This window comes from Clupea harengus, chromosome 9 (genome assembly GCF_900700415.2).
Source record: "Clupea harengus chromosome 9, Ch_v2.0.2, whole genome shotgun sequence".
NCBI lineage: Eukaryota > Metazoa > Chordata > Actinopteri > Clupeiformes > Clupeidae > Clupea > Clupea harengus.
This window is the reverse complement of record NC_045160.1, coordinates 937,442-958,572: the sequence shown is the minus strand read 5'-3', so window position 1 is coordinate 958,572 and position 21,131 is coordinate 937,442. Positions and strand designations below refer to the sequence as shown.

The window sequence follows — 21,131 nt, the reverse complement described above, 5'->3', positions numbered from 1 at the left end:
ATGTTAATTACGCTAATTGTTTCTTAATTGTCACCGAATCAGCAGGCTGTGTGTAGGCACACCGCTGGGATAATGGCATCCATTATATTTAAAAGCATTAGGATGAAAAAAACATTCCTGTCTTAGTTGATGACTTTGTTTTTTTTCTTCCTGCTTGAGGTGCAGGCAGTTTTTTTTGTGTGTTTTTGTGTGCAGTGTGTGTGTGTACAGGCATGGGTCCATGCAGGTGTGGGGAAAATGGGAAAACTGGCTAGAATAATGGCTCCTCCTAATCTTGGAAGATGTGCACGTGTGTGTCCTTGCGTGTGTGTGTCCTTGCGTGTGTGTGTGTGTCCTTGCATGACTGTGTGTGTGTGTGTCCTTGCCTGCTTGTGTGTGTGTGTGTGTGTGTGTGTGTGTGTGTGTGTGTGTGTGTGTGTGTGTGTGTGTGTGTGTGTGTGTGCCTGTATGTGTGTCTGTATGTGTGCCTGTGTGTGTGAATGTGAGTGAGCCAGGGAGGGAGTGGCTGTTGGCTAGACTGAAGGCTTTTCTCCAGCATGAAGACGTGTGGGGTGTGGGTTCTGTGTGAGTGTTTGTATCTGTGTGTGTGTGTGTGTGTGTGTGTGTGTGTGTGTGTGTGTGTGTGTTTGTATGTGTGCCTGTCAGTGTGTGGGTGTGAGAGAGAGGGCTTCATTGGCTAGACTGATCGTTGCTCTCTCCGCAGTCGTATCACTTAAGCACTCCATCTTGAACGCGAGACGGGGGCCTGCTGCAGCAAATGTTAATCACACATTATTAGGTGCACTGCAGAGATTTAACTCCCCATGACAAGATGAAGACAGGACACAATGAGCCTTAAATGTGCAATTTGAATGGGAAACCATCAGAAAAGAGAGAAAGAGGGAGACTGCATCCGTCGCTGCACAAACCCTATTAATTACACCACGGCATGGAAGACAAATATAGGCTGAGGTTCGCAGAAAACAATGTTTTGGCTGGTTGGTGTTTTATTTTTCATGATTATCACTATTATTAAGCCAGAGCTTTGTGTGGGGAGTCTATCCGGGTTGTTTTCATTTAGAGGATGCAGGCCTGCTTCTCGGTGTCTAGCGGCAGTGATTTTGAAGTGTTTTTTTTTTTTATTGTTGCCTACATTATCTGGCTCCGACAGACTCTAGGAAACGTGCCAGTGTGTAACATCTCAAGCAGGAGTAGGTGATCTGTGTGGGTCCAGGAAGTGAACATGCCATGTGATCGCCAGTGCTTAATTAAAGTCACTGTCTTTGGAAAAGAAAGCGTCAGACTTCAGAACATTCAGACTTCAGAACATTCACTCTCTCCATATTGTTCTCTTCATCACAGCATTGTCTCTCCACTGTAGCTGTTTGTTTCTTAGGTGCTTGTTTTCATTTGTTTTGTTTTTCCTTCTCCAGGTTGTTGATTCAATGCTATTTGTCTGTGCTCATTTCGTAACGTTGCTTTTTTTCCTATGCAATCTGCTTTATCCACAAAGTTCTCTGTCTTTTTCAATTACTGGTATTCAAAATGCAATTTCTCCCCCGAAAGGTTGGCTAAATTCACACCATATTAAAATTTCACCCCATGCCTGCTTTCAAATGCAGATAGCAAAAAGGGGATTTAAAAAATAAAATAAAAAACGAGTAGGAGTAAAAAAAAATCTCCTCTACCATCACCAAAGAAAGACAGATTACTTTGTTGTTTGGCATCGCTCTGCTTCTTCCTGCAGATCAGAGTGAAGTCGTGCATGTTTTGAGTTTCCCCACTGTGGGCTCCATGTTGCTTCTGTTTCTGTTTCTGTTTCTGTTTCTGTTTCTGCCTGGGACATGTGTGAGCATTCTCTGTCTCCCCCCCCACCATGTGTTCTGTTCTGCTCTGTTCTGTGGTCCACAGGTCCGCCTCTGCATTGCTCCTCAGCCTCCTCCTCCCCTGTCGAGTCCCCATTCCCTCCCCCTTCCCATGCAGCCAATGAGAGCCATGGAAGGTTGCTAGGTAACAGTGTGGCTCAGCCAGCCCAGGACTCTGAGTCGGAAGATGAGTTTGGCCCCAATTCATTCTTAGTTAAAACTGGCTCAGGGACCCTCTATGCTCCTGCTGCCGCTGACGGTGAGTTTGGTCTTCAAACTATTGCTGATGGCTACAAGGCTCCTCTGTTGCTAGGTTGCGTTTCTTTGTAACGCTTAGGAGTTAGCCCAGGGCTAATCTGAGCTTCGCCTCTCTGTGTTTACCAGATGAAAAAATTAAGATATTTTTATTTTCATTTCAACTTCTTTTAGAAAAGCCCCAGGTTTTTTTCTTATCCAGAGACCTGAACTTTCAGAGCTGGTGTATGTTGGGAGGCTGACAAAATGAGAGATACAGGAGATGGATTTGTGGAGTTTTGTGTGAGAAACTGAATGTCCTTGGAGGTTTTCATATGCTTCCAACAATGACTCAGAGGTGAACTCTGAATGTATTGTATTAGACGATTGCAGCAGTACAAACTTACTTCTCAAGGCAAACATTTCTCTCTGTTGAAATATTTAGTAAACCTTTCACCTTAGTATGTGAATAATTACACGTGTTTGACTAGAAATGAAGATGCTACCCTGGAGCATGTCAAATGACACACAACTTGACAGCCAATTTTCTGTGGTAGCTTACAGAGGAATGTTAGATAGACCATACCCTTAATGTGAATGGAAGGCAGTGAGGCCCAGATTAGCTCAAGATGTCTGTGGAAGCTTTATCCAGATATCATCTTATTCTTCTAATTGTTCATGACTTGGCCTCGTGTGGTGTTCTACTATTGTTTGCTCAACGTTCCAGCTTTGGTTGTGCACAGCTCTCTCTGTTTCTCTCACTCACTCTCTCTCTCACTCACTCTCTCTCTCTCTCTCTCTCTGAGCTTTTACTTTCTCTCTCGCTCAACCCCTCCCTCTTTACTCCCTCACTCCCTCTGCCTGCTGTCATGCCTAATTTTATCCTGAGTCATCAGAATTTAGAAAGAAGACTGTCCCTGCTGTTTCAGTGTTATATCCTACACACACACACACAAACACACACACACACACACACACAAACACACACACACACACACACACACACACACACACACACACATGCACACACACACACACACACACACACACACACACACACACACACACACACATGCACACACACACGCACACACACACACACACACACACACACACACACACACACACACACAACCACACACACACACGCCATTTTGCATTTAGTACCGCTGAGCTTACTTTATAATAATCTAATAGAGGCTAATTGTCAAGTCCACAGTTAAGTGGCAATATTCTCTTGGAGCTTTCATTAAATACTCATTACTTGAACCTATCAACGGGGTCAAAGCATCCCTTTTGTCATCCGGCGCCTTTGTACTGTAATAACCAAAAGGTTAGCTGGCTGCGGGGGGAAACTGGCTTTTTAATAAATTATATTTCTCATTTTGTTAAATCATCAGTGCACCAAAATGGCTAATGTGTTGCAACAAATAGCAGAGTGGAGTTATACCAGTGTAGAGTTATGCAGGATGAGCTGACCTACAGAGCCGTCCCAGACAATGCAGTCCTGTTCTGGAAGCCCAGAGTGGATCAATCCGACCTGTCACTGTGCCTACACTAATGAACTGTTAATCTAAATCAAAATTCTTGGCAGGGACGTGGGTGCTAATTGTGCCATTGTAGTATTGACCTTTTCTGAACCGAGCAAAGTGACCTGCAGAGTTTGCTTATTTATCCTGATTTGTCTCTTTCACACAGTAGCAGTGGCCCTATTATAATGGAAATCAACGTAGAATTGTGCATAAGATTCTCTCATGTAGGAAGGAAGGAAGGAAAAACACTGGTGGTTTGCTTTCCTCCATGGGATTTCTTTGATGGCTGAAATACTGATAGAGAGAATTGTCATAAGGGAGGTTTCTTATGTTCATTTTTCAGTTACAGTAAAACGGGGGTTAGAAGCTGCACTCTGGTTTAAATTATTAAATAGTATATCCCTGAGAACCTTTTTATTGGATGTGGTCTTTGGTTTTTATATTGTTGTTGGTGTTATTTTTGGAAAGGAACAGCACACCATTTATTGCTCCCAAGCACTATGCATAATCAGAAAGTGAAATATGCATGCAGATTTTATTTTCCAAACGTGATATTTGAACATTACAGCCTTTCAAACAGGGCTAGCTTCCAGCCTATTGCATGGGGTCCGCAGAGAGTGGAAAAAAAGAGCTTTTTAATAATAGATTAGGCTTTGCAACTGAACCACCCAAAGGCAGGAGTTACATCAACTTAACTAGGCAGCAATTACATCAAAATTCTAAAGTGCTCCAGCAGTCTATGGCAGTCACCACTTCAGCCAACTCTGGTCTAATCCCACAGCAAACCCCCCCACCCCCAGTCCCTCCACTGCAAAGGCACCTGGTCACCCGGCACTGACACCTCAGCGTGACGGTTTTGGAGGGCTTATAGGCCTCCTCACCGACACAAACAAAAGCCTCCAGATTTGCATTAGTAGATGGAATGGCCCTCGGGCTAAACCCGGAGGGTTCCGCAGGATCCTGTCAGGACAGGACAGCCATGCGAGACGACATGAGGTTTCACCAGGCTGGCGTAGGACAGGGCATTGTGGTAACGCTGCTGCAGCGAGATAGCGAGCTGATTTTGTCTGGCCTGATTGGTCCTATTAATAAAGTATTGGACGGGGGCATGTTGCCAGGGGCTGTGTTATATTGCTGTGCAGGCGGCTCTGAGGGAAGCTGAGAGCGACACCCTCTGTGCCCTCCTCTCTCACTTCTGAACACAGACAGAAAAACTCTCCCTCTCTCTTTGTCTCTCTCTCTCTCTCTTCCCCTCTATCTCACTCACACTTTCACTCTGTCTCTCTCTCAGTCTGTCCCTCTCTCCCCCTCACTCATACTCTCCTTCTGTCTCTCTCTTTCCATTTCCCCCTCTCTCCCCTTTCTCCTCTCAGTGAACGCTCCAGCCATGACCGCAGCCTCCCAGACTTTTCACACAGCAGAAACAAGCACCTCTGATTATTTTTGGGAACATTATGTAAACAGAGAGAGATTATGCAAATGCTTGTCTCTCTGAAAGATTCCTTTCCTTTTTTAAATGACAATATACAAATTTTAAAAAGTCATTGCCGTTTGGCCACTATGTTTCTCAAGCCTTTGACAGGACAAGAGTCCAATTACAGTGAGAATACGTTAAAACGCTATTGTTTATTCACTTAAACCGCCTAGTCAGGTGCAGAGGCTGACTGCTGCCTTTGCAGATCAGCAGATCTCTCCTGCTACTGCTTAGAGACAGTGTTAGGTGAAAATTCACCCTAGTTACCTCAGGACTCCGGAGCTGCATATAAGTATATTTATCAGACAAACAACAACAATTGCAATCGGGCTCACTCCCAGCACAAGGCTGAAAGTGAAGCAATGATAAACACATCGCACAAGGTTTATATAGACAGAAGTTTAGCGTTCAGCAGGGATAACCACGTGGTGGATCTCTGACGTCCGAGGCAAGGATGGAAGTTTTGCAAGGTCGGAAGAAGCTTATCACTTCTGGTCTAAACATGCTCTTGTAGATATGCAGACTAAGTGGCACCTAATATTCTAAGTTACACACACGCAGAAACACAGAAACGTCATGTTCCTGTACATGAATCATATAAGGTAATTAATAATACAAGGCACTTGATTATTATATTCTTAAGTCATTAACAGTGTTTGGAAATGATCTCCATCAGACAGGCTCCACCCATAGTGTTTGATTTGAAGTGCAGCTCGTATGCTTCTCAGGCTGTCTGAACTCCTCCAGTCAAAATTCAGCTTAAGTGTCTGCCCTCCAAATGACCATTTTTTTGTAAGAAGAGGTTCTCAGGATGTGGCTTTTAATGTCAGTCCTTAATTTTAATGAATGGGTTTATTTATCTTTGTAGCAGACTGAGGCTGACGAGTGGTGAAGAACAGTAATTAATATTCCCATACTTTTAGATCTTCAGTTTACATTTTTTCTACTTTTTTTCTACTTCTTCTATGTGGTCTCCAGGGCTCAATAGCACATCTGAGTGGTTAAGTAGAGTAATTAACGCATCCATATTCTGAGCCCTCTCTCCACTTAAACAATTTTTTCTCTCTCGGTGCCTACATTTTTGTATATTTGTATATGTGCTGGACAGGGTCCTTCATATTCCCTTCGTAGAGCGTTACTAGCATTTTCTTACTTTAGCAGTCCCCAGTGGCACTTTATGGTTCATGCAATTACCTGTCAAGTTTCCCACCGCCGGCCGGATCCCCACCTCCCTTCTCACTGTGTCAGGAAATTAAATGAGTACATTAAGGCATTTTGACGGTGTTGTGACAGGGTTCTCCTCTGCTCCCTTAATCCGCGCCTGAACATTCTTGATGTGACAAAATGCAGCGAGAGGGAGAGGGATGGAGCGAGGGGGAAGGAGTGAGAGAGAGAGAGGGAAAGAAAAGAAGGAAGGAGAGCAAGAGAGGTGGGGAGAAGGAAAGCGTGAGTGAGCACAGAAGGAAGGGCAAGAAAATGAAGTGCGCTTCTCAACCGAGGTATGGAAAATGGGGATTTTCTGCACGCAGCTTTTTTTGTATTAACTTCTACACGCGGCTATGTAGATGTGCAGCACTGAGTGGAGTATAAACCTGAGTGAAAAGGCCACAGATCCCTGTGCACTGAACCTGTCACAGCCAGGCATGGCACACTTCTCAGACTGCAGCTGAGAAATTACATTTGAGGACCATGGCCAGGATGAGGTTGGTTTCTCCATAGAACAGAAAGTTTGAAACTTAATCTGCGCGACTCAAAGGTACACTGGAAGTACAGTATGCTTCCTCTTGAAAGTTTGCATGCTGTAAATAAGGGCTTTGTTTGTACACTGTATGCATCAATAAGGCGGGATGCGCAGGCTCATAATTCACCAGAGGGAGCACTGCACTCCTCCTAATTAATTGGCACTCAATATATTTGCTACCCTGAAAAAGTAGTGAAACTGATGCCCTTAGAAAGGTATTAATTTCTATTTTTAATCTTTAAAGCTTTCAGCTGTATTTTTGTTTTCTCCCACTCATCTGCGCTTCCAGGGATGCCACAAACATGCTGTTTGTTTGCTTGCTCCCCAGCCCCACCCCCCATCCGCTCCACTTTCAAAAGAGGAACCCCCCCGCCCCCCCCCTTTTACTCCACACCACCCGGGCCTACCCCCCTCCCTCCCCTCAGTTCCCATGCGACTGATGAGTCTGCTCGCTGAAGCCTGCGGCCTCTTTTGTGGAGCATGTGTTCCACCATGGCCCCCAGCTTTCTCTCAGGGCCCCCCCTTCATCGCGGGGAGGATGCCAGTGTGAGAGGAGACACCCCGCTGAGCCCCAGATCTTAAACACTGCACCCCCCCTCTTTACTCTGCCCCCCCCCCAGACTCCTTAGTGTTAGCATCTTTTAATACGCATCAGCATGTGGCCTGGGCCACCAGTGGCTACTAATGTAGTATGGATCTGTGGTGAAAGGGCAAGAACAACACCCCCACCTTCGCAGCTGACCAAGCAAGAATGGAACTTCTTAGGTTAAAGAAGGCTTGGTGAGAAAAGAAGAAGAAGAAAAAAAACAGGCGACTCAGGGACTCTGCTGCCACCGCTGTGCCTCTGTATTCAGATAAGTCAGGCTCCACTGAAACTGCCTAATCACGCTCCCTGTCGGAACGAGGCAGGAAAATGTGGTTGAAAGGAGGTCATCCCCGAATGCGATCCACGCTCGAGACATCTGAGAGATGAGAGTTTTCCTGCCTGCGGAGCAACTTAATGAGCAGCACGTGGTGCTATTTTTCATCACATTGGAAGCGTACAGATCTTTAGACTCGGAGTTGGGGCTCAGTGTCAGTGTGCATTCACTCTTGCTGTGCTGTGTTCTTCAGTCCAAGCTGCCTCCCTAAGGTGGCTCTGCTCCCGAAGCAAGACATCAGTGATCAGGGGTTTACTCCAGTCACTCACTTATAAAGGGCATTGTCACCGATGCAATGTTGCCTACTCGAGCATTTTACGAAGACAGTACCTGTCAAGGCTACCATGGACATTTCTTCTGGAGGAAAAATGTGTCCTCTGCCTCTTCAAGACAAAAATTGCAACATACTGCCATTTTAGAGAACAACTTGATTCCCACACCCAGTCTTCACACTGACAAGCTGGTAGCAGGAAAGTGTGGCTGGAAAAAAAGGAAATTGCTCTTGGCAGTCTGTATCCAATGGTTCATTTCAACTCATTTCTGTTACTAAGTCCCTCAGAGACAATATCTCTGACAAAGTACCGTTCAGCCTCCAATCTATTGCTTTTATTTGATTGACTGCTCTTAATCCGACATGGCACTATAAGACAGACTGAAGACTCATTGATTCTAACAAGGCTCTTGTTGCCGCTGCCTTGTTGCAACGATAGCAGTAGCATCCCCACTGCTGAGCACATAGCTGTGAGCCTTAGCCCTTGTTTGCTGTGTTACCTTTCAAATGAATCCTGTGAAGACAGCTGGTAGTCCCACATGGTTTTCCCTCCTCAGGTCTTTCTAATAGATAGCAAAAACACCTCCAACTGTTCAGGAGACAGAGCAGGGAAAGTGAGAACCCCAGAGCCCCATGTCTCCACAAAGGTCTTGGTGTTCATATAGACAAATGCCACTCAGAGGTGATGTTTGTGTAGCTAGCCCTATTTTTAGCACCACAGAGAGGAGGGGGGAATTGGTGGCAGAGGGGGGAATTGGTGGCGGTGGGCAACATTTTTTAATGATCTGTCTAGCTGGTGGAGGGCTTTTGATTAATTCCATATCGAGCTACTCACCCCTGGGTGCTTTGATGTGCTGTCCAGGGTATGCTGTAGCCCTCCACTACATCAGGTGTGAGTGTGAACAAGGCTTTTTCTCTGCACCACAAACTGCAGCCACGCTTGGCATCATAGTGAACACACACATCTTCAGTAGTGGATTGCATCAAAACACAGACAGACACACACTCTTTCGCATACGTTAACGTGCGTCTCTTTGGAAATCTGCAAAAACGTTACCAGACGGTAGCTTCTTTACTGATCCATGTTCTAACTGTTCAATTATTCATGGATATGAATCAATTTTGTGTTAGAGTTTGATGGATCGGTATCTCCCATTGGTTAACTAAGACGGCCAAGGGAACCTGATTTTCCTTGGAGATTGCCTTTAGACAACCTTAATGGCCGATTGACGCCTTCAAATATTGAGCTGAAGAGGAGATGTTCTTTAATATGTTTGCCAAAGCCATTGGATATGAGGAAGGGGATTTTTGGAGGATAGATTGTAAACAAGGAAAATAAAATGTTTAGACTTCTGTATTGAATTATGGCTATGGCTGTGACCCATGTCAGTATTTCTATTGATATTTCTGGAAGCAACCTGAACTTTCAGTAAAACTTTTCAAAAACACCATTATTTGGAAAACAATTGGTTTGTGTCAAATTTTACATTTTAGCCACACCCATCCTCTCTTTCTAACGAATGCACAGTAATCTTCCGGGCCTGCTTTCAAAGTGTTGTGCACGAACCAGATCGATCGGCCATCTTTTACCTTCTTTTTATTTTTTTGATTATGGTGAATCACTCTTGCTGAATCATTGCTTCTGTTCTTGTGACGGGAGGCCAGGCTGATTGTCTCAAGGACTCTGTCTCTAGCATCTCCTCTGGCTGTGTGCTTTTCGAATAAAGAAAAAGCCCTTGCCCTTGGACCCTGCATCAGCGCTTTCTCGGTTGTTGTTGCTGCTGCTGCTGCTGCTGTTGCCACCACAGAACAGGAGACCTGGGTGGGTGCGGACGTGTCCTGAAAACCGTACTCACAAGAGTACTTGAGATGCATGAAGCTCGAACCTCGCAACCGCAAGGAATTAATTAAATAGACAAGTGTATAAAATGAACAAGAACATTGTGAAAGACTCAAACTCTCAATGTCTTTGTAACTTTACCTTTCAATTTTCATCATTGTATTTAAAAAAAATAAAAATGTAAAGTTCGACTTCTGGAAGGCATCTTTCATGTCCGTCTATCTATAATTGATAAAAGGTCAGTCGTGTCAGGGATTGTTCATTATAGTCGCCAAAAGAAAGTGAATTGATAGAAAGGGTGTCTCTCCCTCTCTCCGTCACTCATGGTCATCGCGGTTGTCTGCTTCATCGGGTTCTCTGGGGCTCGGAGTAATCATGAGGACAGGGTTGTTGGCGAAAGCGCCTTTTGCACTGAACCATCTGTCACCAGGGCCTGACAATTGATCCAGTGCTGGCACTCGAAAGGGAATCAAAAAGCAGCCTGAATTCTGTGCAGGAGCACATCCTATGGTGACCGTGACCGTTTGCTCTACCCACCTCTGTTAGTCAGAAACGCAAATTCTGTACTCAAGTAAAATAATTGATGCTTTATCATAATAATAGTGACTCAAGTAGAAGTAAAAGTGCCCATCAAAACACTTACTTGAGTAAGAATAAAAATGTATCTCATAAAATAGCTAATCAACTAGTGAGTAACTTCATGAATCATATGATGATATTTAGGCATATGTATTATATTCAGATGTGGACATTGCACATCAAGAAACACAACATAACATAGTCGTCTGCACATTGAACTACTAAATCACTTTCCAAATAATAACAAATTCTAGGCTGGCCTATATAACCTAATCTTGTAGGCCAATATATCATATCAATATATAATATATAATTGATGTATAGGCTAGCCTCTCCAGAAGTGAAACAAACAGAGCAAACACTACATTAATGTCACGTTATATAAAGTTATAGTTAGTAATATCAAGGTAAATCCAATATTATAGGCCTATATGTTATACATTTATACGCACCACAATACCATAGGCCCTACAGAGATAGTGGTTCCATGAGTAATGGTAACTTTAATAACATAATTTCAAATGTCATCGTTAACTTACCTTGAATGAACAACAGACTATGCTTCACTTTAACTCTCACCCTGGAATAAAAATACTTAAGTACATGTAATGGAGTGTTAAGTGCACTGTAATTGAGGAAAGTCCAGGTTGTGTATGTAGGTGGAAATTATCATCCGCTAACAGCCAGTGGAAGATTTATCAACTCTCATTCCCCACTAGTGACTGGATGTGCGGTTGTACTCTGTAGATTGTACTCTTCTCGAGAAACTGTACAAGGACAAGTGAGGTGAAGTTTCTTTTCATACTAGTTGTGAAAGTAATATCCACCCTTGCATACCTATGGAAATTGTCCTGTTTTATAGTGGTTACCTAACACACTGTGTCCATGCCCAACCATGTACAATGCTTTGGAAGAAAGAACAGCAGTATTGCTTGGAACAAGCTGTCATTTTAGTTTCACTGCTTCATGATGAAGGTCTTATTGGGCCTGACCTTATTCTAACACGGTTTGCTGTTGTGTTGCATGCTTTCTTTGTTGTTGACCTTCGATTTAGCGAGAAAAGGAGGGGGGACTTGTGTTGTGATTGAGGTCTGCCGTCGTATTAAGGAGAGAGAATTACCCTTACTGGAATTGTCATGTCACCGCAGTTGCTAAGAGGTACGCATGGAATAGGAGCGCGTAAATGCGAGCACATAGTTTGACACCTCAGGATCTGTGTGGCTGTTGCTTCACACGCTTTCTGTAAATAGGCAATTTATTGCTGTGGCTACCTGTGAAATAAAGTGTGTGTGTGTGTAGTGGGGCTGGAGTAGGGGGGGGGTTTGGGGGGGGGGGGGCATAAAGCGGGAGCCACTTCGTCTATGCAAGGCACACAGGCAGGGAGCTCATTGATTGATTAATGGGTAGGCAGATATGGAAATGAATGGATATGGAGGGAGCGAGGACACTGGCTCTTTATCTTGCGTTGAGCCGGGAGTATCAGATTTGTGCGCCAAGACCACTGGGTACAATCTGATCCTTCATATCTCGTGTCTGATGCCTGCGCAATCCCATGACGCAAAGTGACAGCTGAAGTCTAAAATACAGAAGGGAGAACAGTGCAAAGAAGAAATTCACTCGGCGGAGAAGGCCTCTAACAACGCTCGGCAACAGCGCTTGATCTTGGGGAGTGAATTTCAAAGCAGGCTGACTGCAGTAATTCTATATGGCTGATAATGACAGATTGTCACTAGGGCAGATAGCTATTGCTGTTTGTGAGAATATACCTGCCAGAAGTGACACATCCCATTCAGGAATATTTTTTTTCCACCAAGAGGCAACAGAAAGCATTTAGCCAAGTGCTGACAGAGTAGGGCAGGGCAGAGTAGCAGAATATCTTTCTGCATAGTGCTCTTACTGTCTCTCTCTCTCTCTCTCTCTATGTTCACACTTTTCTGTCACTGTTTGTCCCTGTCCCTTTCTTGTCCTCCTCTCTCTCTTTCCTCTCTCAGTTTCCATTGCTCCCTTTGTCTCTCTATCTTTCTGTCTCTCCCATCCTGTCACTCTGTCTAGTTAGTGTCTGTTTTTGTGTGCCATAGAGCGATAGGAAGCAAGTTGCAGTAGATGTCAGCTTGAGTGTTTATTGTAAGGCCAGCGATTTGAGTTTGTGCGCTAACGCATTCATAGCTAATCTTCCTGATTCTATCAGGACCATGAGACAAAAGAGAAGGCATACACTGGAAGAGATGCACACTTACACACACACATACACACACACACACACACACACACACACACACACACAAAGATACACACACACACACACACACACACACACACACACACACACACACACACACACAAAGATACACACACACACACACACACACACACGCACACACAAAGATACACTGACACACTGACACTTTCACACAGACACTTTAATGCTAACAATGTGTCAGTGCCTTCTATGATTTTGTTCTGAGTTTGCATACTAAAGCCGTCCTAGCCAAATGCTCTGCATGTCAAGAAACCAACATCAGTTATTCTGTAGATGTTAAATCCTCTTAGAAATTTTTAGGACTAAATAGGCTTTATGCAAAAACCCCAAATATTATCCACAAATGATTAATGATAAATTATCTCTCATGTCATGTTTTTCACATTTAATTTCTCTTTGTTTAGATTTCGTCTAACTGAACATTCCCTCTTTCTCTCCCCTCAGACGTCACTTTCCAGAATCACTCCCGCCTGCGGACGCCGCCCGTCCCCTTGTCCCACTCCCACTCACCCAGTCTGCAGCACCATGCCACCTCCGTCAACTCCCTGAACCGGGACAACTACACGCCGCGCAGTAACGCCAGCCCTGCCCCCACCGACAGCTCGGTGCCCCCAGAGGGCCCTGCCAGTACCCAGGATTCGGGCAGTGCGCAGGACAACTGGCTGCTCAACAGCAACATTCCCCTGGAGACAAGGTAAGACCGCCTCGCCAACTATTTGTGAGATTCTGAAGCGTTTTCCTTTCCTTTTTTTTTTTTTAAAAGCCAAATATTGTGCCAGGTATGCCCTCATCGTACTCCTTTTGTGTCGGCTCTGATAGCATGCTGCATTTGCGCTGGCATCAAATGCTATCTGAGTGGCAAGAAAGCATTCTGTTTTGTTGCCTGGAATGCAGAGGGGGTTGAAAATCTGTTTTTCTGAATCTGTTTTCTTAGGGCAAATGTACTGGAGTAAAGTTCCTCCTAGGAGCCAGAAATAATCTTTTCAGTGTAGACCTGTCTCTCGCACTTCCCCAGTGCCTGAGTTGTGTCAGCTCGTTTGCCTGTTAGGATAAGTGTTGAGGACGACTCGACAGACGTGCCGGTCAACATGCACTTGAAACATGAACCGCTGTGAAACAAGAGAAAAGGATTGTTTTCAGGCTCATCTGGAAAAGCCCGTGATTTTGACAACGCGTGTGGCCTCCGGGGTTAGATTTCACTTCTTCCGTGAGATTGCAGTCGAGCCGGCACAACTGAGCAGAGCTCATATACCTGAAAGGGCCAGCCCACACTCCTCTTCCTCCTCCTCCCCCCCCCCCCCCCGCTCCAGGCTTTCTCAGAGGGTTTTATTTATTTCCCATCAATCCGCTGCTGTTCAATTTGCCAGCGCAGCTCGCAGTCCGAAGCCCTCGTTTGAAGGGTATCAGTCAAGTGTTGTTCTTGCTGTAGGGCTGCGTTAACTTTGCATCTCTGAGACGGCTCTTCATCTTGCTCAGGGAAATCAGCGCTGTCATGCCCGCGGGGAAGTCTGCTAAAGCCCCACTAATGTGCAGATTGCCAGCATTTTGCTGCAGTGAAAAGAGTCCTTGGAGAAAGTCAGTATCAAGGTTCATGTTATCTGCCGTGAAGATTGCCTGCTTGGCTATGTTTATGTTGTTTGAAACAGACTTTGTGTATGTAGTGTATATAGTGTATGTTTTTAGTGGCCCATCATTTGTTTTGGTTTGGGACCTAAACTGACAAGGGAGATGCGGCATTAGCTTGGCAGGTGGTTGTGACAGCCACAGTAAAGTCTGGCTGTCTGGTTTGTCAGGACGACCAGCATTGTGTGACGGTCCATTCAACGGGAAAATGAACGTTAATTTCAGTTTGTGGAGAATTGCACGGTGGCATAATGACTGATTAAACATTGTGCAACCCCTCCACCCCCCCTTTTCGAAGTTAATCTCTCCCAGGTATTCCCAGTGCTGGCGCAAAACAGATGGCGGAGTGAGGAGAATTCAAAGCAGGAGGGGGAGTCCAAATCGAACCCGTATAAATCAGCTCTGTCTGCCCGCCTCTGACCAAAAAAAACCACATCTATTATTTCAATTCTTCTGACAAGAGTGGAGCCATTAGGAATTTCCACCCGGGCGCCGACACCTGGCCTGTCATTTGGTCGGTTAATAGCCTTATAATGGCCCTTTCCTCCCTTTCATGTGGACTGTGGAGTGGGATGAAGCAGCTAAATCTCTGGGAGTGTGGGCCCTCTCTGAGCGTCTTGGGAGATAAACCAAGAGAGGAGCTTCCTATGGTTTCCCTCCCCTCCCCTGCTCTCTCTCTCTCTTTCTCTCTCTCTGCTAGTCTTCCATAACCCTTCGATGCGCTGCAAGACATCTCTCCCGTCGTTTTTAAAATTGTAATACTGGTCCTTGTTAAACAACATTCTTTTGTTTGAGTGTGTCAGATGCATGCTATTCCTCCGCGACAGGATTTAAAAATGTATTTTTTTATTTATTCATCGTGAAACAGGAGCAGAAAAATCAAGCCTTTTCTCTTGTCCAATCCAACATGTTCAGCCTGCCTGTTTGCATGTTGGCGGTCCATCCCTCTCTCACTGCATTATGTCTGCCTTCCCTTATGGAGCTGCGCTCTCGTGGGGGAGACTAAGGGGCCGCTCACTGCAGTCGGGCTCTTGCGCCTCGCACAAATTGGCACGCCGAAGTTTGTCTGGGGAGACTAGCCTCTGAATATTTATAGCCAACAATATGCTTCAAGATATTTATGACTTCCATCAGAAGCCAAATCCATAAAGCGTGTACAGTACACTATACAGCCTTTGGAATATTTTGTCGCTTAAAAGAAATATATGATGTAGAATCTTAACTGTCATGTTTTTCTATAAGCACAAGTGCTTGTAATGTGTTTGCTGTGTTCTCTTGCACTTGCCAAAGCCTCCTTGAAACTGAACTGTGTAAATAAAAATCCAACTGCATTGTTTTTGTCCAACCACCACCCCTGAAGGAGCCAGAATACTCTAATGTTTATCAGAGAAGAGCAAGACGCATGCAGAGATGGGCAGGGCTCTTACAGTACCAGGTAGGGGAGCGACTGACCCGCGCGGGGGAGCAGGAGAAGGGGAGGTTTCCACCGTTTGGTCTCTTAACTCTCTAGTCTCTTTTTCCATAAGGGGGTTTTCTTTTCTCTCTCTCTCTGGCTTTTTGGGTGTCGTTGCCCATAATATGTTTCTTTCTCCAGTGGCCGTGTGTGTGAGTGTGTGTGCTGTGATGTTTTGTGTTGTGGTCTGTTTGTCTCTGGTGGTGGTGGTGGTGGTGGTGGTGTTTATTGTCAGTGTCTACATCTCTGTCCCCCCTTTCCCTTCGCACGCATGACTCACTCGACGCTCCATCTCCATGTCTCCATCTGTATGTAGAAACATTGCAAAGCAGACATTCCTTGAGACTTTGCAGGACAACTTGATTGAGATGGACATTCTGGCGGCGGCGCGCCACGACGGCGCTTTCGGTGACGGGTAGGTCTCACGCCCCCCTCTCCCGCCGGGAAAGCCCCCCCCCCCTGTCGTGCATACCCACTCAAGCTCTGCTTTGCCATGCCGCATGCCCGCCTTCTCGTTGTCATGTTCTACGCGGCCCCGTCCTCGTCCCACCAGTGCATAGTGATTCTTCTTGTTTTATTTTGTTCCTGTAGCGCTACCTGATCACCATGTTGTTCCTTTCTCTACTGCTCCTCTTGTTGCCACACTAACCCCACCCCCTACCCCACCCCCATGTGCAGAAATGCTGTCTTAATGAGATTTAACACATTCTGTGACACCAATCATTGTGACATCGGGGTGTCTGTGCTATCATGCCCCCAAGACAACATGTCAGGTCTCCAGAGGTGACAGAAAAACATGGTTTTTAACAGCTTTTCCTAATATATATACCATCTTAAAGAAGTCTTGCTAAGGGCATGGTTAGGCCTATTTTTTTTTTAGCTACCTTAAAAGTAGTGTCTAACTGCCCCAAATAAATGTACTTCACTATCAAAGCTATTAGTATGTCTAAGCTATCAGTTATCATTGCCGTAAAAAAAAAAGATCAGTGATTGCACTATTGCATTTCCAATAATACAGGATAGGCACAAGGAACAATGGGAAGGTTAGTGTTGCCATTTGTCTGTGCAACACGCTCTGCAAGGAGTATGACCTCTACCGCTTATTAATATAGATTACTCTCTGCTTAGAATTGATACCATCACCTAACTGCAACCCTCTGTGTCATCCCAAAACTTCAACGTTACCTCCCCGTCAGCTAAAATAGTAAGCATCTGGAGTGCAAGTGATGACTTAGCCCCCCTAACCATATCATCTAGTGATGTCCCTGAGTCTTGCACATGTCAGAACTATAGGGCAATGTTCTTTAAAGCCCAGCAGACTATTCTTTTAAGGCCTGCCTAATCCTTCAAGGGTGAATAATTGCCCCTTTAACACATGCATTTGCTATAAATATCTGGCCTTTTCACTCCCCTACAACTAACAGCACAGCCTCAAATTAACAGGGATCTGCTGCGGCCACTAGTGCTGTAAATTAAATTTGATATTGATTCAAGATTTGTGATAGCGCCAACCCACCCTGCTGGAGTGTTTTCAGTTAGCCAGCAGAAAGGGTGTCTATGGCAACAGATTCCTTTTTTTTTTTTTTTTTTCAAAAAAGTGCTTAGAGCCAGCATTACTGAACAGTGGAAGGGACTATGCACTCTCTGTATTACAAATGAGAAGGAACACACACACACACACACACACACACACACACACACACACACACACACACACAAAATAATAATAAATAAACAAACTAGAGCTCGGAGGAAGCCTTGGGTTATGTCTTTTTTCCTCTCTCTCTTCTTGTCCGTAGGCACTTTCTCTTCAAACCCGGCGGAACCTCGCCAATGTACTGCACAACATCGCCGGGCTACCCTCTGACCTCCAGCACCGTCTACTCGCCCCCGCCGCGCCCGCTGCCGCGCAACACCTTCTCCCGGCCAGCCTTCAGCCTGAAGAAGCCCTACAAGCACTGCAACTGGAAATGTGCTGCCCTCAGCGCCATCCTCATCTCCGTCACCCTAGTCTTTCTGCTGGCCTACTTCATCGGTCAGTTACCTTCAGAAACTCTTTTCTGTGGCCTTCTCTTACTTTCCCTCTCTCTCTCTCTCTCGCTCTCTCTCTTTCACTCTTTGTCTCTAACTCCCTCCCATTCCCCCCCTCTCTGTCTGTGTCCAATTCTTTATTCTCTGTTCTCTATTTCTGTTTTTATCTATGTCTCTTTCCTTTTCTATTATTTCTCTTCATCTTATCTGTCGCTCTCCCTCCCCCAATGGCTTTGTTCGGTCGTCTTGTGTCATTTGGCGAGGGGCAGGTCTGTGATGGGATTTCTAATTGAAATGTGAATATATGATTTCATGCGTATGGAAGTGTGACTTATGCATGTGTTCGGATGAGACCAGAGAATGGACCTGTCCATCTGTGGCGGATGGAGCTGGGTTGACCATCAATCTTATCTATATCTAAAGGCCTGCAAAAACTATAGAAGAGGATTGAAAGGGATGTGCATTACTTATTTGTCTGTTATTTTGCTGATCCATGTTGTTTTGTGGTCGGTTCTTCCTGTTAACCAGCAGCCAATGTTGATCCATACGATCCATTTGGAGAGCTCACATCTCGCATAGACATAATTATATGATTTGATACTTCGTTAAGGGTGAATCTTCTGCTGTGATTCTTTGGGATGCAAACGTTTTGCATTACACTGGATGAAAACAAGATCCTGCCCTTGAGCTAGCTTCAAAATGCACCACAAATAAAGATATTTTGCTTTTTTGTGAAAATCAAATCAGGCAATCCTGACTGTGGTTCCGCCACATGCACTGAACTTTATCATATGCTTTTGGCAGTGCAGTTGACAATATAGTATACCTGTTTAACATATAAATGGATACATCATTAAATTTAATCTCGTGCAGAAACCAGGAATAAAAATTAGATTTTATGGAGCCAGAAAACATGAAAGGTGAAAGTCATTTATTTTCTCCAATTCCTTGGAGATGTCTCCATCAGAGAGATAAATGGCTTCACCAAGGCATCACAAGACAGTTATAAATATACAGGACAGAAAAAAATGCATTGTAGCTGTATTAGGAATATATATCCCTCCCCTCTGGCTTAACAATGATTAGATTGTTTTGAGGCTGGAGTTGTAATCTGCTGGCAGCCGTTAACATCAGTGACGTGAAAAACGTGGCGCTGCATTGGCATATCAGGGATGATCTGCCAGTTAACATCAGTGATGGGAGAAACGTGACGCTGCACTGGCATATCAGGGATGATCTGCCCGGAACTGTACTTAAACTTGGGGCATGGAAATGCAGTGGAGCAGTTTGCGGTCTAGTTTCGCTCGAAATACCCCCACCATCTTTGACCTCGCCAGGGGAGACTGATAGCCTACTAGGCCGACGTGTCCTAATCTCTTCATGTAATTACCTCCTCCCAAAAAAGAAATCAGACCATCTCCCCTTGGCACCTGAAGTAAACATGTCGAGAGAGAGAGAGAGAGAGAAGCAAAACCTCGCCTCACCCGGCGATCTAGATTTTACAATCACGAACAAGGGCTCGTGTTTTTAATTAAAATCTGATGAGAAAATATATTTAATTTCAAGTGCAATTAATTATCTTGGTCCGTAATTGGAAACTCCGACTGCGTCGTCTAATGAACCCAATTAGACCCTGTGACAGATGTTTTGACTTTTCGGCACGCTCCTCTCCCCTTTCGAGCGAAATGGCACACTCGAGAGGGACAGCAGGGGTAAGGAGGAGAATGGCGTGTCGCCCAAACGGTGCCATTTTCGCCGCGGTGGGCACCGCCGTTGGGGTGTTCATTAAGCGTGCCCCTTCTGGAGGTCATCAACGTCCCCCTGTGTTTCGCTCGCTCCTCTTGCACTCCAAGGAGGGCTGGCGAGATTGCCTCCCGCCCCTCAGAACACCTCTTCACCAGACGTCACTCTCTCTTTCCTCACTGACAAGATAGCCCACTAGTTACACTAGTCTACATCCCTTACTTTGGTGTCGATACTAAACTGCTGCAAACTATGTGGGTGTTGCGAGACCTCACTCTCTGCAGTTATGGATTCGGTATGTAAGGGTGTTTACTTGTTTTAACACTTTTACACTTGCCTCAGGGAGTCATCAGAGTTGAATAGCTGGCACTATAGGAATAATTATAATAACCTTTAATTAACCAGAGTAATTACTTTGAAAAACAAATCTCTTGCTAGTGTCATCGGGCCAAGAACAAAGCACCCAAATGGGAAAAAAGATACAGAAACAGAAAAAGACATGTAGTGAAGTTTTAGTGGTGTTTTACATTTCACAGGGACCATTATTGTTGCTGAATGGCTCCAATGGTTTGATGGTGGTTGTAGAGGACATGGTGATATACAGACACCCATGTTTTTCTCACATATTTCAGTTTTATGACATTAATGCCACTTCAGTTGTGACCCCATTCTGTCCCAAGCTGCCACTATCTTTTGGCATGTACAAGCACTCTTTGATCTTCACCTCTGCCAATAGGCCCAGTGGGGCCTCAGGCGTGAATATTGACCTAAGGACCTAACTGAAGTCATTGGTTAATTGATTGATTCCCTTGCCATTGACTTACTGCTCAGGGAGAAATGAAAAGGCACTGTCCCGACACCGCAGAAAGGAATTCAAAGAGTGTCTGGCCATCCTTGTAAATACTGCTCTCTCACATGGACTGTGATTGGAAGTCTCTCATGTGATCTGGGTGGAGGCTGTCTGATATTGCAGTGTAAGGAGATTCTGGAGAGCTTTTCATGTGCTGATCACATGTTTTTGTATTCCCAAGAGAACACATGGATTGCCAGTCCGCGTGTGGACGTGGATGTTACCTTGGCAATGACATAGCATTAACAATAAAAACAAAGGCAGAGGGGAATCATGGCGAGCAGAGAATGAAGTGTCCTCCACTGATTACAATAGCAGAGTAGCCATTGAAAACCTTCCTTTTCACACTGTAATGTCAAAAGCACAGGTGATTATCACCAGGGTCTCTCTTAGCATTGCAGTCAGTGTGTTTTTATATGCGTGTGTGTGTACTTAAGCATTTGTGTGTTTTGTGTGAAAAGGCGATTATGTAAAACTGTGTGTTTGTGTAGATAGGCGCTTTAGTTGACAAGATAAACAATAAGGTTCCAGGGATCACAGGGATCCAGTATGCCTCTTGCCTCTCACAAGTTCCCTAACAAAGTGCCCCCCACAATTTATTTGTTTCACTTCCTTAGACTTAAATACTGTAAGATAATCAAATCGTTAATGCCCTGGTAACAAACAATGGAATAAACAAGAGTCTCAGCAGTGCCCTATTCGAAGCCAAATCACTCTCTCCTCACCAGTAAGCTCT

The 21,131-nt window shown here is 44.8% G+C and overlaps 1 protein-coding gene across 10 annotated transcripts in view; it reads left to right on the top strand.

Moving 5' to 3' along the window:
• tenm4 (teneurin transmembrane protein 4) overlaps positions 1–21,131 on the top strand; it is a 174,837-nt gene that overhangs the window by 57,923 nt on the left and 95,783 nt on the right. For 5 of the 10 annotated variants that reach the window (XM_031572990.2, XM_031572989.2, XM_031572988.2 and 2 more), the window contains exons 4-8: positions 1,891–2,103; positions 13,140–13,389; positions 15,679–15,753; positions 16,088–16,186; positions 17,571–17,806. In XM_031572990.2, the coding sequence (XP_031428850.1) occupies positions 1,891–2,103; positions 13,140–13,389; positions 15,679–15,753; positions 16,088–16,186; positions 17,571–17,806 (873 nt within the window). The remainder of the gene's footprint in view (positions 1–1,890; positions 2,104–13,139; positions 13,390–15,678; positions 15,754–16,087; positions 16,187–17,570; positions 17,807–21,131) is intronic. The other 5 variants (XM_042708659.1, XM_031572996.2, XM_012830933.3 and 2 more) reach the window with 3 other exon arrangements.